The sequence below is a fragment of the Moschus berezovskii genome, chromosome 7 (assembly GCF_049115385.1).
Source record: "Moschus berezovskii isolate FMDL1 chromosome 7, NW_MosBer_1.0, whole genome shotgun sequence".
Lineage (NCBI taxonomy): Eukaryota > Metazoa > Chordata > Mammalia > Artiodactyla > Moschidae > Moschus > Moschus berezovskii.
Window position 1 is genome coordinate 30,319,267 of NC_142466.1, and position 26,292 is coordinate 30,345,558.

The 26,292-nt window shown below is 38.2% G+C and overlaps 1 protein-coding gene across 2 annotated transcripts in view; it reads left to right on the forward strand.

Moving 5' to 3' along the window:
- The window catches only part of MLLT3 (MLLT3 super elongation complex subunit), a 301,232-nt gene that overhangs the window by 161,240 nt on the left and 113,700 nt on the right, over positions 1–26,292 (forward strand). For both annotated transcript variants that reach the window (XM_055428156.2, XM_055428157.2), the window contains exons 3-4: positions 2,201–2,283; positions 12,252–12,395. In XM_055428156.2, the coding sequence (XP_055284131.2) occupies positions 2,201–2,283; positions 12,252–12,395 (227 nt within the window). The remainder of the gene's footprint in view (positions 1–2,200; positions 2,284–12,251; positions 12,396–26,292) is intronic.

Genomic DNA, 26,292 nt, shown 5'->3' on the forward strand with positions numbered 1-26,292 from the left:
TCTGACAGTCGTGCTTACAATGTATACATGGTGTTCTTTCTCTCTTTTAAAGGTTATTTATGTAACTCATATTCCCTTTCTTTTTTTTTTTTTACATTAAACTTTTGCTTTATATTGGAGTATAGCCGATTAGTAGCATTTCAGGTGGACTGCCAAGGGACTCAGCCGTTCCATATACATGGATCCATTTCCCCCCAAACTCCCCTCCCATCCAGGCTGTCGCATAACATTAAGCAGTTCCCTGTGCTATACAGTAGGTCCTTGTTGGTTATCCATTTTAAATATAGCACTGTGTACCTGTCCCTCCCTTTTAAAAGGAATTGAGCTGGAGCTCTCTAGAGAATCCTTAGTCTAGGGCCATGGGATTCAGTCTTCTAATCCAAATCCAGGGCTTTGCACTTGTTTTCTTTTTTCTGTTTTCATTGGAAAAAGTTACGTGACCATTGGGTATTGTACAGGTTAGAGTTCCTGCCTCACTTCTGTCGCATCTTGAGAACTTGTGTGTGCCAGGACCTGTGCTGGGTCTGCTACATACATCATCCTGTTTGACCCTTACATGGTCCAGATGAGGCATCTGAGGCTCAGATGACTGGTGTAACTTTGCAAAGGTGGCCTGGCTAATTCGAGATGGATCCCAGATTGGCATCCAGGTATACCCAAGCCCTGGACACTCTTCATGTTCCTGAGTAAATGTTTCTGTCCTTAAGGAGTGAAAGGGAATTAGAGATGAGGTCCCTGAATATGTGATAATAAGGAAGTCTGTTAAGTGTCAAATCAGTGCTTCAGACAGTTAATACTTCAGGAAGGTGAAGAGAGAAGAGATGACAGTACCTTGTGGGCTGGAAAGGCTTTGTGAGGAAACTGGAATTGGAACTAGCAGAAGATAATAAGAGTAGCATCAAAGTATGAGAGACAGGAAGGACAGAGCATGAGTGGGAAATACTGGGCCTGTTGGTGGTGAATCAGTGCAGTTGGATGCAGCAGAAGAGGTTTGCTGCTGCTGCTAAGTCGCCTCAATCGTGTCCGACTCTGTGTGACCCCAGAAGACGGCAGCCCACCAGGCTCCCCCATCCCTGGGATTCTCCAGGCAAGAACACTGGAGTGGGTTGCCATTTCCTTCTCCAGTGCAAGAAAGTGAAAGTGAAAGTGAGGTCGCTCAATCATGTCTGACTCTCCGTGACTCCATGGACTGCAGCCTATCAGGCTCCTCCATCCATGGGATTTTCCAGGCAAGAGTACTGGAGTGGGGTGCCATTGCCTTCTCTGGCATAAGAGGTTTGGTGGGTAACAAAAGGAGGAAGTTTGAAAAGGTAGATTGGAGCCCTGCAGAACTGGGTTATGTGCTATATGGTCTTGATGTACAACATGTACATTTCTACTTCTTGGTGATATTGACTACCAATATGCAGTGTTAGCTAGAATAGTTTCAGTTGGCTTGTGATTGATTTTGAATGAATGGGAATTTCAGTGGGGTGAATCATATTTAGCTTCATAGGGCATATCTCATTTCCCAAGTCTAAATAAGTCTTTCTTCGTAAGAATACAAAAACCTTATTGTTTCTTATGTATTCTTATGATATAAATAGATTTGAAGTGTTTATATGTATCACAGTATTTCAGTAAATATTCTTTGGTGGAGGTAATGGAGAATAGTGAGTTTTAATGACATTGGGAGATACTGGGTTTGGGATTTCTCTAAGGAAGGAGGGTGGGCCTGCCACTTTTTGATATGAAAATTAGGATGTCTCAGAGAACTGCAAGGTTTGGAGTGGAGTGATATGCATCACAGACTAGACATAGATAGTATGTTTGTTAGGAAACTGATAGTTGCTTTCAAGCTTTGGGTCACAAGGAGCTGTCCTCCGTTTCCCTAAAGCGTTAGGGCAGAGTTTAACAACTGAAGTCAAGTTGTTCATGACCATGGCTGACACTGATCCTCTATCCCTTATCAAGACTTGAATAAATAACTAACGTATTTGATTTATATAGGAATATTATTATTGTAGATTCTAAACAAGAAATAAAGAATAACTCAGAGAGTTAGCTGGGGCTTGGCAAGGGGCCATGAAAATTGAGAACGATGTAGGTGGAAGGATGGGATTTATTTATTTATTTTTCTTGTTTTTAAAGGAAAGAAGAATGTCTTTTTGCCTATAACTCTCATCTCACATATTCTTTTTTTTTTTTTTTAATGTTTCAGTGTGCAAAGATCCACCTTACAAAGTAGAAGAATCTGGGTATGCTGGTTTCATTTTGCCAATTGAGGTTTATTTTAAAAACAAGGTATGTAATCTTTACTCATTAATCTTTCAATAGAAGATCCTTCATTAACCAAACAGTGTTTAAAATAGTTTTGATTTATAAGCACTTTGATCACTAGATGGTTTTAAAATAAGAGTTAAATTTGTCTTCTAGGAATTTTGGCTATTGTTGTCCTTAAATAAAGAGGAAGGGGCTAGAGAAAGATAATTTCAGTTCTGAGGAGTCAGATTATGTGAAATTCATTAAATGTCTCTTTTAAGAGAAGAGTGATTATCATTTTGAAAAAGAAGATTAATATATGTTTGTAAAATAGAAAAGAGAAATTATGGCTTTTCAGTGAAATGATCTTTTCTCATTTTCATGCTTCTAGAATTTTGAGACTTTCAAAGAATTGTCTTTTATTTTTCTTTATCTGATCTTTATCTGAAACACACATACAACACACATACATACAGTTATATCAGCTGCTGCTGCTGCTGCTAAGTCACTTCAGTCCTGTCTGACTCTTAGTGACCCCATGGACTGCAGCCTACTAGGCTCCTCCGTCCGTGGGATTTTCCAGGCGAGAGTACTGGAGTGGGTTGCCATTGCCTTCTCCGGTTATATCAGCAAGTGGATATTATGGATTCTCCTGGATTTTAAAAATTTCAGCGGTGCATATATGGCAAAACACACAGACTATATAATAGTGGACAAATTGTTCAACCTCTGTGGGGCTGACTGTCCTTATTTATAAAAATGGGGATAGGATAAGAGTACCTACCTCGTAAAGTGGCTAGGAGGAATTGATCAAATAAAGCAATGTAGAGTATTTGGAATGGTGCTTCATATGTAAGTAAGCACTTAGTAAATACTAGCTGTTATTTTTAATCACCCTATTTCTTTCATTCCTTTCCTGATTACTAAGGTAATCATAGTTCCTAAAATGTGCCCCAAAGTGACATAATTCACTTTTTTTTAAAAAAAAGAATTGAGCTATTAGAATGTTGTGTCATCCAAGTTAGTGTTCCACAAAGTCTGGTGCTTGGACCAGCAAAATTGGCATCACCCAAGAGCTGGTTGGAAATGAGATTCTCAGGCTGTATCCCAGATCTGTTGAATCAGAATCTCTTGGATGGGGCCTGGAAATCTGCATGTTTACTGGCCTTCCAGGTAAACAAACACTAGTAAGTATGAGAACCCTGATAAGCCACTCCTGGAATACTGTCTCACCAACTTTTTCTTTTTCCCTTTAGTTGAAGTATAGTTGATTGCAATATTGTGTTCCATTGGCTTTTTTTTTTTTTTTAAGTTTTTGTTGTGTTTGTTACAACATTGCTTCTGTTTCATGGTTTGGTTTTTTGAAGGAGAGGCATGTGGGATCTTAACTCCCTGACCAGGGATCAAACGAAGTGTTAACCACTGGACCACCATGAAAATCCCTCCACTGACTTTTTCAATGTATAGAAAGCCCAGCCTTCAGTTCAATAAAAGCCACTTTGTGATTAAGAGATAGTTTGCTTTTAAATAAGCTCTAATGAAACTATCCTGAAAAGTTGGAATGTGTAGAAAACAGGGGTAGATTTTATTTTCCATATTTAAGATTTTTTTTTCAAAAGCCAGTTTCCTCATGTGCCACATTGCTGCTCCATGACCCTCCTACACATGTTACCCTTTTAAATTGTTTTCCTTTATATTTGTATTTTGGGAACATTATTTGGTGGTATTACACAGTATTATACATACTCTATTTCTGTGTAAATATTTGAGTATTTACTTTGTTGATGGCAGTTTGCTAAACCTTCTACATATGTTACTTTATTCAGCTGGTTTATAAGAACTTTTGAGAGGTTATTATTCCTCCTCTACAGGAAAGGAAACTGAGTCATGGAAAGATTACATGGCTTGTCCAAGGCCACACACAGTTGGAAAGTGTTAAAACCAGATTCTTAATCTAGGTCTTTCCATTGGCAATTCTCTTTAACTTCTGTTCCTTAGAAGAAGTCACTCTTTGCCAGAATAATTACCTTCCTCAGTAGTAATACCACTGAAATGTTCACATGTTTTTCATCAGATCAGAATTTGTTTGGATGTGCTTATGTCTGTTCATATGACATGCTTTCACGCTGATATATGGATTTGTTTTTTCTCATTTCAAGATTTCCCTTAAGAAATTAGTTTTTAGCTTTCTTTTTTTCCTCCATTTAAAAAATTGAGATATAACTTACACATCATAAAATTCATCCTTTAAAAGTGTACAACTCTGTGTGTTTTAATATATTGTACAAACATCACCAGTGTTTAATTCTAGGATATTTTCATCACCTCATAAGAAAACCCTGCATCCTTCAGCAATCGCTCCTCATTTCTTCCTTTCCCAACTCCTGGGATTAATCTGTTTCCTTTAAACCATTCATCTATTTCCTTTCTCTATGTAATATCCTATTCTGGTCAGTTCTTGTGAGTGGAAGCATACAACGTGTGGTCTTTTGTGTCTGACTTCTTTCATTTAGTGTATTTTCAGGGTTTATCCATGTTATAGGATGTACCGATACTTGCTCCTTTTTATAACTGAATACTGTTCCATTGTATGATGTATCCCACTGTATATGCCACATTTCATTTATATTCGTATTCTTAATTTGATGGACGTTTGATTTGTTTCCATCTTTGCCCTATGAATACTGCTGCTATGAACATTCTTTTGCAAGTTTGTGTGTGGATATACGTTTTCAAGTCTCCTGGGCACATACCTAGGTGGAGTTGTTGGGTCGTGTGGTAACTCTGTGTTTAAATTAACTTTTTGAAGAACTGCCAAACCGTTTTCCAAAATGACCGTACTATTTTACATTTCTACCGGCAGTGTATGAAAGGTACATTGAAAGCTTTAGTTTGAAAAAAATGCTGCAATGAACTATCTTCCCTCCTACTTTGTTTTTAACTTCTCTGGTCACTTTTACAAGCTCTCATTTCTCCAGAGAAATGTATTTTCTGAACTGCCAAGTTGCCTTCTTTACAGAAATAATTGGAATTTCCTCATCCACCTGATTTATAAAGAAAATAAATGCAGGATGAAGAGGCAGCAGGTAATGTGTGTAACAGGTGGGCACACACAAATGCAGCCTTCTTGGTAATTTGGGGAGCAACTCTTGTGACTGAAAGACATACTATTTATTCACTTGTGAGGAAGTTTCAATTTCTTAAAATATGAAAGAAGAAAGATGCACTTGAGATGGAAAATAGTTATTCCTTGGGAGCCACTGTGAAATAGACATGTTGGCTGACCACTGTTCAGTAGATATTCTATTTAGTGTCCAGATTAGTTGATTTCTGTTTTCTAGTTTTAGATTTTCTCTAAGATTTTATACTTAATAATTGCTGTTCCCTCCCCCCCAGGTGCACAATGAAGAGTATTTCAGTGTTTATAATATGAAAAAGTACATACATACATACATGTGCTCAGTCGTACCCAACTCTTTGCAACCTCATGGACTGTAGTCCACCAGGCTTCTCTTGTCATGGAATTTTCCCAGCAAGAATACTGGAGTTAGTTGCCATTTCCTCCTCCAGGGGGTCTTCCTGATTCAGGAATTGAGCATACATCCCTTGCGTCTCCTGCATTGGCAGACGAATTCTTTACCACTGTGCCAGGATATATCTAATTGTAGAGATGGGGGTTAATTACTGATGAGTTAATATGCACACAGTGCAATCTAGCAATTAATGTAGCAAGATGGACATGTCTATAAAACAAAAATAATGACTTGAATGTTACAGAAGTCATTGTATACGGTTACGATATCACTTATGTATGCAGCCATCACTTACGTGTGAAGCCAAGAATAAATGAGGCTGCAGAGACACACATATGTAGTGCAAGAGCCTGAGTGGAAAGGACAGCGCAGGAACCAAAGGGCATGGCTTACTTGGGGAAGAGGGATGGAAAGACCTGTATTTGTAAAACTTTATTTCTTTAGAGAAAAAGGCAAACTAACATGGTGAAAGTGTTGTCATCTGTTTAAACTCAGTGGAAAATGCACGGGTGTAGTATTTTAAGTACTTTTCTGTATGTTATTGATACTTTAATTAAAATTATTGCTGTGTCATCTCTTTTAATTTATCTTAGAGTATCTTAGAAACCAAAATTTTGCTGTCGTTTATTCTGGATCTCCAAGCTGGATATATTATTTATCTTCCTACTGAAATGACCCATGGGTGAAAATTTAGTAGGTCTGGGCCATTTCTCCAGAATGTTCATTTCATTTCTTTTGAGTGTATATCATTGTATTTATCCCTGGAGTTTACTTAACTCCATCTTGTAGAAAGAACATCCATTATAATAATGGTTTATAAAAAAGTATTATTTCAAGTTTTCCTAGGGGATGAGAAAAAGCAGCAAAAGACCTCCACTTGGTGTTGGAAGGGGCCTTCCACCGCATATTCAGTATATATCATCCTGTCCGTGGTCCCATCTCCATCCTAGTATTTTCCTGCTTACAATAAGCTTGTCTTCAGTTTTGCTCATTATTTGAGAGGTCAGAGTCAAGAGGGGTGGTGGAGTTTCAGTGCTTGTTTTGAGTTCTTGTTTGTTTGTTCTCTTATTTTGTGGTTGTATGCAATAAAACAAGCCTATATCTGTGAGAATCATGTGTGTTTCAGAAACTAAACCAACAGGCCCACTGAAACATAATTGACAGTAGCACTTCAGGTTTGAAAAGATCCCATGCTCTCTCTTTCATTCTGTCCTCAAAAAAGTACGTAAGTAAATGTCAAGGACTGAAGCAGACTGAGAGGAATAGTTTAATGTTGCCAAAACCAGATTTCCAAACTCTAGGAAATGTATTCATTTTATATGGAGAATAAATATGTGCTTCCTTGTTTGATTTGAAGAAGAATCTTTTCTATTGAGCATAGATTGACGTTAGATTGGTGTCAGCCCTCTGAGAAAGATATTCAGTTGGTCAGAACACAAATTTATGGGTACTTTTTACTTACTATAAAAAAATTTTAAAAGAAAATTGCCCTTAGGATTCATACAAAGATAGCCACTTTCTGTGGTCATTTAGCCTTGGTTTTACTGAAAAGTGATTTTTTTTTTTCTTCTCTTTTCTCTTGGTTTTAAACTGATGTGAACTGTAAAGTGATGTTACTACCTCACTCTTTTTTTTTTCTGGTAATTATTATATTCATCAGTGTATTTTTTTTCCTTTAAAAAGTGTGCAGGAATATACTGCTAGTAAAAGTGAATGGAATAAAACTTAGGCATTATTCCTTTCACTTCATTTGATCATTGTTAACTATTTGGTATGGTCTTTCCAGTTTTCTCCCCATACATTTGCATAGATAAAAAAATACGTCTGTGTAGAGCTTGGCAAGAGCATAATATATCACATTTTAATATTCTACTGTGACTTGCCTTTAATTCCCCTAGTGATATGCCTTTCCAACTTTTTGGAACTTCATGGTATTCCATGGTAATGATATCATGCAGATTATCCATATTTTTTGTCTATTATAAGCAATGCTATCTCGAACATTTTATTTTACATCTATATCTACATTTATGTACCTTTGCACACATATTTGAGTATTTTTGTGGAGGAAATTCTTAGAAGCAGAATTACTGAGTTAAACATATGTATTTAGTATGTTGATAAATATTGCTAGTGTGTCTTCTCAAAGGCTTTACCAATTTGCGTTCCCAATTGTAAGATAGAAAATGGTCCTTCTTATTTTTCAAATGAATTCTATGGTTATAATGACTATTTTGCAATTCAGAGAAAAGGCAGATAAACTAAAAAAAATGATTATGATAATTACATTAGTAAAGGAATGCTCTAACAGGGATGTCTAATTCAGATGGGTTGGGAGGGTTTGGGAGACTTTTCACAGGAGTTCTTGCTTCAGTTAGGTCTTGAATGGTGAGTCTGTTTGCTGGGAGGGAAAACATTTTTGACAATGGGGAAGACTATATGTGAAAGGCAAATTGACTGAGATAGTAGGAAACACTGGGGAACAGCAAATGCTTCACCTTTGTGAAAGGACAGAGCATAGTAAGAGCAGAAAGGAAATGAAGGGAAGGTATTAAAAGACTGTAATGGTTATTACCAGGAAGTGGGATTTTATCCTGTAGAAAGTGATGAGCCATTAAAGGCTTTTATGTCAATGGGAAGATGTAATCTGACTTTTGTGTTAGAAGGATCACTCTCTTGTCATTGTGGGTGGTAGAAAGGGGTAAGTTTAAAAACAGAGGCGACCGGATGAGGGATGATCAAGGTCCAACCTAAGGCAGTGGTTAGGGTGACTAGAGCAGAGGGCGTAGATTTGAGAGCTCCTGCCCACTCCAGTGTTCTTGCCAGGAGAATCCCAGGGACGGAGGAGCCTGGTAGGCCGCCTTCTATGGGTCGCACAGAGTCGGACACGACTGAAGCGACTTAGCAGCAGCAGCAAGGAGGAATACTGAACAGACCTCAGGAACAGTTTGACTGTGATGAGTAAGGGAGAAGGAAGTGTTAGGGATGATTTTTGTGTATGTTAGCCTTGGTAAGTGGTAAAATTTCTGTTTGCCATCATATAGAGTATAGGAGAAAGGACACATGAAGATAACTTCAGTTTAGGATAATGCATGACTTTGCTGTTGCTGCGGTTCATCCCAGTGGAGGTGTGGTTAGACTGGAACACAAGCAAATGGAGTCCGGTGCTGGGCTGGAGGTAAAGAGAGGGGAGTCATGGTCATGTAGGGGGAACTAACTTCCTGTAAGTGGATGTTGTCTCCCTGGGGAACTTTGCGAAAAGATAAAGGGCATTTAAGAGTCAATGAAAAAGGAAATGCAGCAGCTTGTGATGAAAACTAGGAAGGAATGCCAGTAAGTGTGAGGAAAATGGCACCCGGAGAGAGAATGGCCTTCTGATCAAGGAAAGAAGCAGCAGGTTTTCTGCCAGATGAGTCATAGAAGTGAGAGATAGTGAGTGAATGAGAAGAGACTATGATTTAGGTAAGTTTGAATGAAGAGGTGAAACCCATGAATATGTGGTAGGGAGAAGGAAATGGCAGCCCACTCCAGTGTTCTTGCCTGGAGTATCCCAGGGACGGGGGAGCCTGGTGGGCTGCCGTCTATGGGGTCACACAGAGTCGGACATGACTGAAGCGACTTAGCAATAGCAGCAATGCCTACATTCTGACAGTTTCAGTTGCTAAGACTTTTTAGTCAAAAGAACTGGGTTCAAATCACTTTGTTATATTACGCGTTAATAAGAAACTCTTTTTTGAAAAAGAAAAACATTGTTTATTTGTGTACTTTCAGAAAATACTGTATTTAAAAAACATACAAATTCCTCATGTTGCTGGTGGGATTTTAAAATGGTGCAGTCACCCTGGAAAACAGTAAGGTTGTTCCTGAAAAATATGCAGCATAGAATTACCTTATGACCCAGAAATTGCACTTCCAGGCATATACCCAGGAGAAATTTACCAGCGTTGTTCATAATGGCCAGAAATGGAAACAACCCACATTTCTATTTACCAACAAAAACACTGCGGATGCTGATTGCAGCCATGAAATTAAAAGATGCTTACTGCTTGGAAGGAAAGTTATGACCAACCTAGATAGTATATTAAAAAGCAGAGACATTACTTTGCCAACAAAGGTCCGTCTAGTCAAGGCTATGGTTTTTCCCGTGGTCATGTATGGATGTGAGAGATGGACTGTGAAGAAAGCTGATCGCCGAAGAATTGATGCTTTTGAACTGTGGTGTTGGAGAAGACTCTTGAGAGTCCCTTGGACTGCAAGGAGATCCAACCAGTCCATTCTAAAGGAGATCAGTCCTGGGTGTTCATTGGAAGGACTGATACTAAAACTGAAGCTCCAATACTTTGGCTACCTCATGCGACGAGTTGACTCACTGGAAAAGACTCTGATGCTGGGAGGGATTGGGGGCAGGAGGAGACGGGGATGACAGAGAGTGAAATGGTTGGATGGCATCACCGACTCAATGGACGTGAGTTTGAGTGAACTCCGGGAGTTGGTGATGGACAGGGAGGCCTGGCGTGCTGTGATTCATGGGGTTGCGGAGAGTCGGACACGACTGAGCGACTGAACTGACTGACTGGATAACCAAAACCTAGAATACCCAGATGATGTGTTATTGTTCAGCCATCAAAAGGAACCGACACATGCAACAACATGGTTGCACCTCAAAAACATCATGCTGAATATGAGAAGCCAGTCATAAAATATCACAGATTATGTACATATTTTATATATGTTCATGTATTTATGCAAAATGTCTGGAATAAGCAACTCCATAGAAACAGAAATAGATTAGTGATGCCAGGGGATGCAGGATCTGGGGGACTGGGTAATGACTACTAATGAGGTTGAGATATCTTTCTGGAGTGATGAAAATCTGAAATTAGAAGGTGGTGATAATTTCATAACTCTGTGAATGTACTAAAACCCAGTAAGTATTACACTCCTAATGGGTAAATTTTATGATATGTGAATTATTTCTCAATAAAGTTATTATTAAAAAGACATAAATAGCTGTTATTAAAAAAGTAGAATGGCGAAACTAATGACAAATGAAAAAAATGTAACATTTCACAGAGACGGTTAATATCTATAATACACAAGAAGTTTTATATAAAGTAATAAATTCTAAGTGCTTTAATATCCTCATCTGTGAAACAGAGCTGACAACTGACCTTAAGGAGAGCTATGAGAATTAAATGAGATAAATGTTGAAGAACATATTATTGTTATTATTATACTGAGTATTCATGTCCCTGTGGATGCCTGAGAATCTGACAGTAGAAAGGTTTAGATGTTTAGCTAGCTAAAGTAATGGTTGGAGAGCAGAACCTTGAGTATCATGGAATTGTAATTATTGTGTTTTCTTGGATATGGTACTGTTTTGTCCTCCAGGAAAATGCCATATGTTCATTCATTTCACAGGCATTATTGCATTTTTATGATGCACAGGGTATTAAGCTAGTTGTTGAGGGTACAATGATGACCCAGCCATTATTCCTACTTTCAAAGATCTTATGATCCAGTAGGGTAAAGGGAGATAGTAAGAAGAGAGTTATTCTAAGACGTGACATGGATAGGAGAGAGAGGCACACAGAATAGAGGAGAGGCAGTTAAGATCGGAGTTCAAGGAAGCCTTCCCAATAAAACCTGAATAGAGAGAGATGAGTAGAAGTTACCTAGGTAGAGCAGAAGGTGGAGAAATGGAGGTCGATAATGACCATAGTAATGTAAAGAAAGAGTGACACCCAGAGTTAACTGAGAATGAGTAAAATCTGGGAGCAACCAACCATAGCATGTGGCTAGACCATCAGATGGGTGGAAAGGCTATGGTGAGATTTGGAACCAAGAGTAGATGCTGAAAATCCTAAGTGGCATATAGGTGAGCTCAGATTGTTATTCTGATGGCATTGGGAACTTGTGAAACTTTAATCAAGGAGTGAAAATGGCTAAGTTTTTGTTTCATATGGATAATTTGGAGGCCTGAATGAAGAAGGAACTGATAAACTATCCTGAAGTAGGAAGAACTGTTAGAGGAAGGATTTTTAGTGGTTTGGGCAATGTGTAAGAGCATGCTGGGTATGGGTTAGAGGGCTTCTTCAGGAAATATTTTAAATGATAAAATGGCAGCTCTTGATGATGGGTGTGGTAGAGTCAGGGGAGGAAGAGTGGCTTCAGGGGTGTCTTAGGGTTCCAGCTGAGTGACTGTGTCAGCGGTGTTATACCTCTTGAGAGATTGCAAGAAAGATGATGAATTTATTCTTTTCAGTTTTCCTCGAAGAAAAGAAGCTAATTTTTCAGATGTTTCCATTTTGCTTTGTAGCTAGTTCCATGATGACTTTTTTCCCCCAGTACTTCTTTGACACTACAGCTGTTAGACCTCTGGATCTTTTCTGATCCTTATCAGGAGTAAACTTTTCCTTTCTAAATCTCTATTTATGCCTGACTCTCTGTGTTCTTATTTTTTTTTTTAACTTTTAGGAAGAACCTAAGAAAGTTCGCTTTGATTATGACTTATTCCTGCATCTTGAAGGCCATCCACCAGTGAATCACCTCCGCTGTGAAAAACTGACTTTCAACAACCCCACAGAGGAGTTCAGAAGAAAGTTGCTGAAGGCAGGAGGGGTAAGTGATACTGTCTTCTTGTGAAAAGCCTTCCCATAAAAAGCTAGTTCCTAGTGTGTCAAGAAGTACGATAGTGTTTTGAGAGAGGTAAAAGAAATGAAGCACCTTAATGACCTCACTGTGTACTCATGGTTTGAAAAGAAGAGGTAAGCAAACAATATTTTAAGTAGGTATGAGTCTGAAATTACACTATTGGTTAGAACTGCCTTGTAGTCTTATTTGGGCTTCCCTGGTTGCTCGGCGGTAATCCACCTGCAATGCAGGAGATAATGCAAGTTTAGTCTTGGGTCAGAAGGATCCCCTGGAGGAGGGCATGGCAATCCACTCTAGTATTCTTGCCTGGAGAATCCTATGGACAGAGGAATCTGTTGGGCTACAGTCCATAGGGTCACAGAGTCGGACACTATTGAAGCAAATTAGCACGCATATGTAGTCTACACAGTTCAGATTTATTTCGACAACAATCCAGACCCAAACTATTTTCTGTTAAGAACAGTGCCTTAATTTTATTTTGGTGTATTGAAAGTTACATTAAAAACTATATTGTCCAAATTTTAAGGTCAAAATTAATAGAAAAGATGTACTCATTCAAATTGCATATTTTTCATTTAAAAGCATATTTTTGTTTGAATTGTATGTAGGTAATAGATGGATTTTTCTTTTTAAGATAATGATAATTAGCATGGTAAGTTTTTGCCTATGTGAATTGGCTAGGATAGGGAAGCCTTTTAAGTGGAATTTCTCATAAACATGGAATGTTTGCTTGCAACAAAGTCAGCTGCACAGACAAACATTTTTGATGGGTCAAAATCTACTTAACATTGAGTGCTGCTGGGACCATCAGCTACTTTAGCTGAACTCCTTGTGTCATATTATGTAGACAGTTCAGATCCCATAACATTTTGCGGGGTGGTGTTGTTTTTTCTTTATTATATATTTTTTCCCTTTTTTTTTCTCCAGTGCATTCTTTAGGATTTCCTTCCTTTAGTTTTACTGAAATGTTTTTGAAGTGTTGCATTCACGAGCTTATTATATGAAGGGTATGTAGATGGTAACTTCTCAAGATGTCTCCTCTCGCTGATAAACTCTACCTGACAGCGTTGTAGGGAAGAATTGGATTTTGTACAGGGCAGCATTCATCTGAAGTTCTGCAAGAGCGTCTACTACATTTCATTCCACGCCGTACTGCGTGTCAATCTATTATGGGTTAAGTAGATATTGATGGGCCAGCTTTGGAATGAATGACCATTTATAGTACTTCATGAGTAAATGCATCTTGGTAAAGAAGTGGGCTTTTGTCATACAACTTATTTTAAAGTTAGGGATTTATTATATATTTATTCAGGAATGTTTTTTAAACAAACCCTATCTGATTCTTTTTAGCACAGTGTTGTTGCTACTTATCTGTGACTATGTCCTTAGAAATGAGCCTGTCCATTTTAAATCCTAATCATTCCCATTATTTTTCTTTTTAAGAGGGTGGCATTTTACGCCTCTGGTTATTCCTCTCGGGTATGTAGTTAGGTAGGTAATTGGAGTGTGTGAATTATAGAGCTTGAGTACATCAGGCTTCTGATAAGGGTCGTCGGAAAAAGTAAATATGACACAAGAACTTTTTAAAACATCCACTTAGTCCTGGAGTACTCAAGGGTTGTTTGTGAGCTGGAGAAGAGGTTACAGGTCAGTGATAATGCGGCAGAGTGCAACACTGCTCCCTGATAAGGTCTCTCCTTGGTTTCTGTCTTTCTCTCCACTCAGCTTTTATCTCAGAATTATCCTCCTTGACTTCTAACTTCCCTTCTTTGTATTTCTTCAAGTGCTATTTGAAGCCTGCCTGTTTTCCCCCATTAGATTTACATTGTGTCTTGACAACTCTAAAATGTGAAGTACTCAAGCACACCCATTATTTGACATAAGTTCTTTAAGTGACTGACTTGAGTTAAATTTTGTTGTAAAATTAACATTTAAAAATTCATCTGAAATACTAGTAATCTCATAGATTCTGTCCATTTCACATGGGAGGGTTAAAATAGTCTTTGATGGAAATGGGAGAATCTGAACTATTAAACTGTCTCACTGAGATTTTTATATACCTTATATTTTGTTCACCTGACATTTTACTTTTTATCGTTGTTGTTCAGTTGCTAAGTAGAGTCCAGCTCTTTACTATTAATGCAATCTGTCATGGTGTCAGCTATCTTATGAGCCATTTTGATTTGATTGGAGATCTGTTTCTCCAGCTTCATGGCTTATAACTTAAGGTTATAGCATGTTGATTTGATACACTTGTATACTGCAGAATCATTATCACCATGGCATTAGCTAACACCTGCATCACATCAGGTAATTACCATTTCTCTTTAGTGGTGAGATCATTTGACTTACTCTTAGCAAATTTCACATATATAATTTAGTTATTAACTATAACCATCATGCTGCACGTCAGATCCCTAGAACTTATTCATCTTATAACTAGAAGTTTGTGCTCTTTGATCCATACCTTCCCCTCTCTCGCACGTCCCCTCTCCCAGCCCTTGGTAAGTACCATTCTGGCCTCTGTTTTTATGAGTTTAACTTTTTTCAGATTGTACATATAAGCGATATCCTACAGTTTGTCTGACTCATGTCACTTAGCCTGATGTCCTCAGGGTTCATCCATGTTGTTGTAAATGGGAGGATGTCCTTCCTTCTCATGGCTGAATAATATTCTGTTGTGTACACGCATGCACTTACACAGATCTCCACATCGTCTTTATCCATTCATCTGTTGATGGACACTTTGGTTATTTTTATATCTTAGCTATTGTGAAAAATGCTACAGTGAACATGGGAGGACAGATAGATTATATCTTCAGTATCCTGTTTTAATGTCCTTTGGGTATATACCCAGAAGCATGATTGCTGGATCAGATGTAGTTCTATTTTTAATTTTTTGAGGAAGGTTCATATTGTTTTCCATAGTGACTGCACTGGAGGATTTACAGTCTTGACAGCAGTACACAGGTTCCCTTTGCTCCACATTCTTGTCAACACTTACCATCTCTTGTCTTCTTGATGATAGCCATTGTTAGTTGTATGAGCTAATAGCTTATTTTGATTTGAATTTTTCTGATGTTAGTGATGTCAAGTAACTTTTCACACACCTGTTGGTCATCTGTATATTTTCTTTGGGAAAACATCTATTCGGATTCTCTGCCATTTAAAAATCATACTGTTTGAATTTTTTTTTTTGGCCATTGAGTTGTGTGAGTTCTTTGTATATTTTGGATATTAATCTCTTATCAGACACATGATTTGCACGTGTTTTCTCCCATTTCCTTTCAGTTTTTTGATGGTTTCCCTTGCTGGACAGAAGCTTTTTAGTCTGATGCAGTTCCACTTGTTTATTTTAACTTTTGTTGCTTTTGCTTTTGATGTCTATTAGAAAATCTTATGCTCATGACTGTCTCTTTGTATAAACTTTTTTGTTAACTGGAGCCTGGGGTGAAAGTGGGTGCTGTTTTTCCTCCTATTTGAATATTGCATATGTACCATGGAGGTATATGTTGTTTTTAAAGGAAAAAATCGATCCCTTCTTCATATGTACTTTGTGAAATCGTGTATAGCTTGAGGCATGAGTAGAGTAAACTTACCATTTGGCTGTGGTTCCTTCTTTTCACTTTTTTCTTTGAAAACAAAAGTACATAGCACTATTAAAAGTAGAACTTGGCTTTTCAAGGGATCAGAAAGGTTGTTTTTAGAGCTGGCAGCATCTTAGAAAATGCTTTTCAGCTTTCAGAAGAAAATGATTCCAAAGAACATTTTGCCAGAAGAATCTTGAAAAATGGCAGATTTTCATAATCTATAAACCTGTAAGCTATATGACAACTTTTTTTGGGGGGGTCAGTGAGATTTTCTTCTTTTTACTCTTTTTTTTTCTTTAAAATGTTGTAATTCTTTTCTAAATAGTGTCAAAGAAATCTTGGTGTGCTTCCCCCTTGGAAGAAACTTACAGTGTCTGTGTTCTTCTCTTGAGTAGCTATCTAAAATTAAGGAATCATTGCTTTCAAAGAAAAGAGAAAAAATTTTGTGGAAAGGATATCTTTGGATTTAAGCATCATTTTCAGAGAATACAGAAATACAAAATGATTTTATTTACATACAGGTATTTTTCTCTACATGAGAGATGTCGTTGGAACTTATAGGGAAATTGTAGATTTGGTTTATGAGCTAGCCTCTCTGGGGCTGTGTAAGAAAAAGACAGAAGATAGGGGTCAGAAAGGGGCTTCCCTTGTGGCTCAGTTGGTAAAGAATTTATCTGCAATGCAGGAGATGCAGGTTTGATCCCTGAATCAGGAAGGTCCCCTGGAGAAGGAAATGGCAACCTATTCCAGTATACTTGCCTGGGAAATCCCACGGACAGAGGAACCTGGCAGGCTACAGTCCATGGGGCTGTAAGAGTCGGACACAACTTAGTAACTAAACCAGGCCAGAGGTTAAAAATGGAAAATAATAATCTAAGAACTTCTGGAAGGAGATTGCCTTCATTTTGAGATCTTATTTTCTTCTTTGGTTGGCAGGAGAGGTAGAGGACAGTGAGCTGTAAACTTCTGAGGGCCAGACTTGATGTCATCTGTTTATACTTGAGTTATAAGCAAAAGGATCAAATGTACCCCATTGGGAAGCAACTCTCACTTTCACTGAGATACTTTTTTTTTGTTTGTTTTTTCATGAACTGATGAATCCATGTGGAAGGATTTTCAAATATGCTCTTTACGATGTCAGGATTTTTTTTAAGGAGTTAGGATCACGATAGATGGGTTTCTCTCTGTTTACTTGATCACCTTCTTAATAGCTGGAATTCAGTCACACTGAAAAATGCGGAAGGATTTGACATCCATCAATTTTGATTGAGAGAGGATGAGTTTTTATGTGGGTGTTGGCAAAGCAATGATACAATGTTTGTTGTATAACTGAAACTTGTCATTTTGTTCACTTGTCTCTCTGAATTTTCTTTCGGGAGGGAGTATGAGACAATTGGAGACATTTTGAAATCAGGCAGATTTAAATTAAAACCTCATCTCTGTTATCTTTTAGCTGACTGGCCCTTAGAAAATTATTACGTTTTTGAATCTCAGTTCATCATCTATATAGTGGTCAAGACAGTGTTTCCTTCACTGAGAATGTGTAACCACGTTGTGCGGCTCATAGTAGATAACCAGTCCCTGGATTCCTTTTCCTTTGGTTGCTGGCCTAGAAAATTAGAGCTTTATCCATTTTTATATCAAGCACTTAAAGGTACAGTGGAAAAGGTTCGTTATTTAGTGTAAGCTACCCTAGCTTTATTCACAAGAATATGTGTTTTATCACCAGCGAGTGTGACCAACCCATTGGGTTTAAAGGGAATTAGCCCATTGTATCTTTCTTCAAGGAATTTACATTCTGGCTGTTTGTATTTTGCTTGTAGAAACTGAAACAGAGGTCTGTTGGCAATATCATTTTTTAAGATGTCCATTTTCATTAGAAAAATGATCGATTCTTACCATTGTTCTTAATTCTAAATTTCCAGATTAAAAGTTTCTCAAAACCCTTAGAGTTCCTAAGTAGTGTGTTCAGCGAGTAAGTATGTACATCTTATGCTTCTGTGAAGAAGGCACAAAAGGGGCAATCATCTTTAGAGAGTTGAGTTTGTTTTACAGCTGCTCCCTTTTTTTTGGCCTAGAAATCAAGTGGTCTGCTTTGGTTCTGTTGTTTTTTATGGGATGGTGGTAGGGTGTTGGTGGGCTCTTCCCCCCCCCCTTTCTTTCTTTCCTCAATTAAACAGAGCAAGGTCTAAACATGTTGTTCAGTCTATTTCTGAATCGCTGGCAAGCAGTTAATTCTGAGGACTGAAAATTAAAACTAACCACAGCAGTTGTTAAAACTAGGGTTTCTATAGGCAGAAATCCAATTCTGTTCAGACACCACCTGTTTCAATAGGACGTTTCAGACGCCCATTTGGCAGGATTTGCTGGAGAAGACATGAGGAACATGCTTTCAGTCTGTGTTAAGTCTGCAGCATAATGCAGTCCTGTTTCTCAGAGTGACAGTCTCATTTATATCTGATATGTTTTTGCAAGGAATAAATTGGAATTTTTTGAAGCACTACTTATTGTGAAGTCGAAATCAGACCCACAGTAGACTCCCAACAAAGGGTTTTGGTTACTAAAGGGCCAAAGGGATCTTATGATAAGGAGCTTTCACTAATGCAGCCGTGTCAAGCCATCTGAACATAGCATTTGATCTCAGGGTTCTGGAATGAATCTTGTGTAGGATGGTTTAGTGTTTCCTTTTGTAGGGGAGTTCAGAACACTTTGAATTTCTAAACAGTACAGATCGCATTCTCTTCCCCTCAAATTTTAATTTTTTTTAATAGGTAAATACACATCCAATACAAAATGACATATAATGAGTCTTCCTCCGGGCCACCAACGATGCTGCAGTGAATAACCTTTTATATAGTTGTTTGTGCACATGGATGAGTGTATCTGTAGGATAAATTCCTGGGAGTAAAATCGTGGCTCCAAGGCAAAGTGGAATTTAGATTTTGATAGACATTTACAAATTGCCTGCCAAGGATGTTATACTACTCTATGCTTGCATCAACAATGTGTAAGAGTGCCTGTTTCGCCATACAGTGATTCATTAAACATTTTTCCCCTCAATATGATGAGTGAAAAATGATATTTCATTTTTAATTCACATTTCTCTTACAAGTGATGATGAGCATCTTTTCATATGTTTAAAGCCATTTTCATTTCCTTCAAAGACCACATTTTAATGTGTTCTAAATTGGAGATATTCTAAATGTTTCGGTTCAGCTTAAATTTATGAGTACTCTTCCCACATACTTACATTTGGAAAGGTTACAAAAAGATACGGAAGCCTCTTTAACCAAGGTCTGTGTTTTCAGGCATTCTTCAGCGTGTAACAAATTATGTTCCTCGGAACTGATTTGTCAAGACTTTGGCTTCTAAAAATATAAGTGGCTTTTGTGGCAAACTCATCTTAACATTGCCCAGAGAGGGATAGCTGGCTGCTTATTTTAAAAATAACTCAAAGGAAATAATACATAGAAAATTATTTTAGTTGCTGTTACTGGACAGCTTCATTGAATTTTTGGGTATTTGTTTTGGGACTAGTGTGCCTTTATGTAATTTTTCGATATATATCATCCTCTAAACGTCTGCCTCAAGAGATAAAAGGATGCTGCTGTTTTCACCAGCGCTGATAAAAGGTGATTTATTTAAATGAATGTAAGATCAAGTAGGCAGCCTCATCTGTTTGGTTGTTTCTCAGAATTGAGGTCAATTTTATGTCATATTTAGTGTTTTCTTTCCTTTCCATTTCTTTGACTCCCACCCTCCTGCCCCTCACCAAATGTCTGGAGAAGTAAATCATGAAAGTAGAACAGACATATAAATGATAACTAGAATGTCCAAGTTATGAAATCAATTGGAAAGTATGGTCATGATAGTAGAAAAGTTATTTATGTCACTCAGCATACTTCTTGATTAATTAATAGTTTAGCATCTTCTGAAAATCACATATGTTTCAAGTTAAAGACTTGAAAATATCCACCAAAAAAGCATCTGTGGTACAGATCTTCCTGCCTTCGTTTGTTCCTTTCTTCCAGGTTACCTGTTTACCTCTTCAGTAAGGAGGGAAAAATATAGAGGCACACTTTTCACTGAGTCCAAAGTTCAGGTACTTTTACTGCCTGAGTTGAGCAAAGGCTAATCTGGGAAAGAAACAGGTAGATATTCCTGGAGTGTGGAACAGGAAAAGCTGTGACAAGTGTTTGGTGTTTGATTTGTTAGTGCTGGATGGTGTGCCATGCTGCTTTCGGCTGACCACTCAGGAGCAGCAGTTCAGCTGACCCTGTGGAGAAACCTTAGTTTAGTCTTGAAAGGAAATGCTGTTATATCTGAAAGAAAACCATCACATAACCCTGCCCCTAACTCCTGTCTCCAATGCACGCACACAAAAAAAGCCAAGAAAAGAAGAAATTGGAGAATTTCAAGTTAAGGAATGAATAGTTCTTTCTCTTTTTAAATACAAAAATACCATAGTTGAAAACTATTGGTTCACTTTCTTTCTCCCTTCTTGGCTGAGGTGGTTCTTTATGCCCTAGTTTCAAAGCTGCACAGAAAGTTTATCTAATATATCTGAATTCGTTCCCAGACTCCTAGGATGGTAAAGGAATTTTTCTGTTGATCGTCACCACTGGATATTTTTTGGGTTCATACTCTATAATATTACAAGAAAAACAATTTGGGAGGAGGGAGTAGAAAAGGGAAAGGGAAACAAAGATTAACATTCTATTTTCTAAATTTTTCTTTTCCTGTAAGTTATAAGAAAACTTGACAGTGATTAGGATCTGTAGTAGCAGTTTAGAAAATAAATGTCGGAGACTTTTAAAATAGGTATTTGTTTTATTTTTGAGGAGTAAGGACAAATGGTAGGTGGTTTAACATAATATCCTTTATTCCACAAAGGACATAGCCATGGTGTGTGGCATAAAGAATGTTTAATTTGAAATCTAAAGGCACAAATTCAATTCTTGAATCTGCTACTAATTATCCCCTTCCTTCTGAGATTATTATATAAAATGTGGTACATAGTTAAGCAGTCAGAAAATAATTATTTTATTCATTGACACAGCCTCTTTTTTCTATAGGTTTTTTATTATGTTTTGGTTTAAACCACATTGTTTATTACCTAGAAAGGTGAAAATGAAAGATTTCCATTTCAGGACTGACATAATGATGGTTTTCTGCTAAGAAAGAACATGCTTTTAGCCTCAAGAAAGAATCTGGTGTTTTTTGGGTTTTTTTTTTTTAACAGATTTTAAAATAAATGTATGCTAACTTTAGAACAATGTAGACTTTCTGGAAAAGCAAAAAGAAGAATCATTTATAATCCCTCTAGTGATTGTAATGTGTATTTTACATCGCATTTTTCGTGTAGATAGGATTGTACAAAATGTTTGTGTTTTGCACTTTATTAAACATGAATTTCACACATTTTAGACTACATGACTTACTTTATTTTTGTTCTTTATAAAAACATGTTCTCAAACTTAAGAGTATTGATATAAAATTTTTGGTTGTTTGTTAAGAAGTTACTGGTAATGTGTTTTATGTTTTTGTTTGTTATTATTTTCTCCTTATGCTCTCAGCTTCTCAAATTTAAAGTCACTGGCTTAAAGCCTAAATACTATAGATGAAATCAGAGACAAAAGAACTTTGTGAAAATTTGTTTTTCACAAATTTGAGGTTGTTTCTTAATGGTTCTGACAATACAGAAGAATGATGGTCTAGGTTTATTGTTGTTGCAGTGGGATGGGCCAAATTAGGTCTGTTATTTGGAAAAATGTATATTTTAATGTAGATTATTATAGGTGTAGATTTGGTAGCTTGTCTTTGTAAATGCTGTTTTTGCCTTTCTGCCCTTTATAGGGTAGATTGGAGACCTGTGGGTAATATGAAATGGTTACATCACTCAATTATGTCCAGCTCTTTGTGACCCTATGGACTATATAGCCTGCCAGGCTCCTCTGTCCGTGGAATTCTCCAGGCAAGAACACTGGAGTGAGTTGCCATTCCTTTGTCCAGGGGATCCTCCCCACCCAGGGATCAAACCCAGGTCTCCTCCATTGCAAGCAAATTCTTTACTGTCTGAGCCACCAGGGAAGCCCTAAATATAAAAAGACATTAATGGAAACGTTGAGTAAAATAAGAATGCCTTATCCGTAAGACAAACTAGTCCACTCGACTATAGTTTGAGTAAAAAGGAAATATAATAAAAATTTGGTTAACCTTGCAGATTTTAGTCTTCACGTGAACTCTGGGTGACTGAAGAGATAGATTTGAGTGGGTTATACAGACAGAAGTCTGCTCATACTGTGTCCATGGTGTCTTTGAGCAAATTAGAAATAAATGCTTCCTCCTCTGCCTCATGAAACCCTAGACCTGGGAACATGGCATGGCCGGGATGAGCACGGCTGGACCTCAGCTAGTCCTTATCCCGGTGGCCAAGTATCCTTGTGCACCATCTGGACAGTCATTTACAGTCATGGCTCTATTTATGGGTCCAGGCCAAAAAAGTGATTTTGATGTTAAAACTGGCTTGCCTGAGATAGTCTAGACAGGAGTGATTTATTATTTCTAGGGAAATAATAAATAAAACTTTCTTGAAAATTTGTTCTCCAGTTTTGAATGGCCATGTCCTTTCAAGATTTAGCCTGGCTGCTTATTCTGCCCCTCTGCTTTGTGTTTTTTACCTTATGATACTATTATTTATCATCCACAGATCACTATAAAGATCTGGTTTAAGCACAGGGAGCAAGAAGGCTTTTGATCAGACTATTGTGCTAAACCAGGCTAACACTCGAAAGGACATGGCTACAAAAACTGGAAGACCAGCTGAATAATATAGCCTTTGCTATTGGGAATTTCACACAGTGGGTGGTGATTTATTATTATTTTTTAAGTAATGAGGAAATAAAGTGGACATTTCCTTTTTGATAATTTTGAGCTCTGAATGCTATGGTAAAGAGAGCATCAAAGTGCTCCAGATTAGGGTTCCTCCAGAGCTTAACAGTGACCGTTCTTGCTTAAGAATGCCTTCTACTTTGTTCCAAATTTAAGATGCACTTTATCTGATCTGACTCTTGACACAGTAAAGAGCCTGCCTGCTATGTGGGAGACCCAGGTTCGATCTCTGGGTTGGGAAGATCCCCTGCAGAAGGAAATGGCAACTTACTCCAGTACTCTTGCCTGGAGAATTCCATGGATGGAGGAGTCTAGTGGGCTGTGGTCCATGGGGTTGCAAAAAGTTGTACACGACTGAGTGACTAACACTTTCACTTTCATACTTCCTTTGGGCTTCCCAGGTGGTGCTAAGGGTAAAAGCACCAGCCTGCCAATGAGGGAGACATAAGAGACACAGGTTCAACCTTCAGGTTGGGAAGATCCCCTGGAGGAGGGCATTGCAACCCAGTCTAGAATTCTTGCCTGGAAAGTTCCATGGACAGAGGAGCCTGGTGGACTGCAGTCCATAGGGTAGCAAAGAGTCAGACACAACTGAAGTGACTGAGCACAGCACGTGGATAGGTCCCCAGGCTAGGGCTGGAACTAGTTCATGAGTCTTCTTTCCCTTACGTCCCTTCTGTGTTTTTCCCTGGATTACTCTTCCTCCTCTTGAGGAAGAAGGGCTCCATTTCTGATGTCCATCATGCTCCTTGCCAGGGTCAGGTTTCTTGGGCTTCTCTTCTTCTCCATTTTTAATGTCCCCTGGGGTCATCTTGTATGAATCTTCTTTTCTATTCTTCTCCTGAAGGGATTTTTGTGGTTTATATACATACTTCTGATTTTGGCTTCAGTTCTTTTTTTCTTTTTAATTGGAAAAACATGTTATAATTAAATATTTATTCTGATTTACCTTTCTTAAAAGAAAATGCATTGAGGTTAAAGATGTATGAGCCTCTGACCTGCAGAGCAGCACAGGGGTGAATGTCTCACAGGCACAAAGATCCTCCTTGATTAATCAGCCCTGAAGGGAATTATCAAACCTATATGGATTATTGTGATAGGTAGTCACTTTCTCACTGTTTTGTGTTCTGAACACCTTATTCTGATGTCTTTTGATGAAGAAAACATAGCACAGCAGTGGAAAGAGTAGACTTCTCTAGGAAACAAACTTACCCTCCCGCCCCCCAGATGCTGGCATTGGCACTTAGTAACTATGTAACTTTGGACAAATTACTAATCTTCATCCTCCTGTTTCCTCATTTGTAAAAGGAGAAAAACATGCGTTTACAGGCAGTTTTACAGTTGAAGAGATTCTCTGATATAATAGGTCAAGCTTCCTGCTTTGTAAATGCATAAGTGGTCAAATTCTGAAATGATTGGGCAACCAAGGCATGGTGGAGTCAGTGTTGTTCACTGTTCTGGCATATTCTTTCTATCATAACATAGGGGAATGTTAGTTTTCTTTTAAAAATGAATTAAAAGAGACGAAGTATTAAAAATAAAACAAATCTCCAGGGTCACTTCTTTTAGTTGCCTTCAGGTCACTAGGACAAGCTTATTATACATGAGTCCCCTCCTGAAAGTGTTAGTTGCCTAGTCTTGTCTGACTCTTTGTGACCCCCTGAACTGTAGCCAGCCAGGCTTCTTTGTCCATGGGATTCTCCAGGAAAGAATACTGGAGTGGGTTGCCATGCTCTCCTCCAGGGGATCTTCCCAACCCAGGGGTTAAACCCGAAGCCTTTAACAGATAAATTGCCAGAGTAGAGCCATGCATTTGCTGCTGGTAGCTGACTTTATCCTTTTGTTTCTTGCTTTGTAGACCTAAGTTCTCTGTATCTCGTGTCTGAAAATCCAATTTCTGTAAAGAAAATGATAATTAGGAAGTTATTCTCCCACCACCCAAATTTTCTTAAGCCAGCATCAGCTTATCTGTGGGGACGGGTTGCATTTTCATTTTCCATGAATTAGAGACAAGCATAATTTTTGGAGTCTTTTTTCTCAGTTGAATAACAAGGGGATGCATGACTTTAGAAGTGGTTTTTCTTGGCATTAACCAGCATGTGAAAAAGGCTGTAATAAAGTCAACAAATAAGTTTGTAATCTCCCAGGTTTTTCAAAGTAGAGATGCAAATAGTCATGGGGTACGAGTGATTTTGAGTGCTTAGATATTAAGAGATTTTTCTCCTCAGGGTTGGAAAGTTGGCTGGTAATATGCTTTATTAGACTCAGTTTACTGAGGCTGGCTTGCCACTTCTTTGGGAAACTGCTTTTAACTTCTTGAGATTCTCTCTCTCCCTCTCCTTCTCTCTCTCTCTCTCACACACACAAAGGGGCATACACACGTGCACCAAAATCAGGATGCGTGACCTGAAGATGGTTCAGAATATTTGAATCTGGGACAGGCAGGACAGGCTCAAGATGCCTTTGGCTCAAATCCAAGACCTTTCAAATCCTACAAGATTTCCGGCAGAAGATTTTTACCCTTTTGTTTCTTGCTTCATATATTGAAATTCCTTGAACAAAACTGATTTCTCTTTCTTCTGAAAATCAAGTTTGAGAGGACATTCTTAAGTGTTGCTAAGTCTTGTCCTGTCCCTTGTCTTCAGGTACCAATCTGTGTGTGTGTGTTTGTATTTTTTTAAGCTTAACACTTGCCTTATCCTTAGAAAGCATAAGTACTTTTGAAATATTTGAAGGCCTGCTATGGGCCATACTTAATGCCAGATGCTAGGTATACAGTAAATGAACACTGGATTTTTCTTCCTTTCTTTCTTTTTACCAGCTCTACTCTTCATCAGTTTCAAGGGAAAATGCATTCTCATCTTCTTCAGTTCAGTTCAGTTCAGTCGCTCAGTCGTGTCTGACTCTTTGCAACCCCATGAATCACAGCACGCCAGGCCTCCCTGTCCATCACCAACTCCCAGAGTTCACTCAAACTCATGTCCATCGAGTCGGTGATGCCATCCAGCCATCTCATTCTCTGTTGTCCCCTTCTCCTCCCGCCCCTAATCCCTCCCAGCATCAGAGTCTTTTCCAGTGAGTCAACTTGTCGCATGAGGTGGCCAAAGTATTGGAGTTTCAGCTTTAGCATCAGTCCCTCCAATGAACACCCAGGATTGATCTCCTTTAGAATGGACTGGTTGGATCTCCTTACAGTCCAAGGGACTCTCAAGAGTCTTCTCCAGCACCACAGTTCAAAAGCATCAATTCTTCGGTGATCAGCTTTCTTCACAGTGCAACTCTCACATCCATACATGACCACTGGAAAAACCATAGCCTTGACTAGACGGACCTTTGTTGGCAAAGTAATGTCTCTGCTTTTTAATATGCTATCTAGGTTGGTC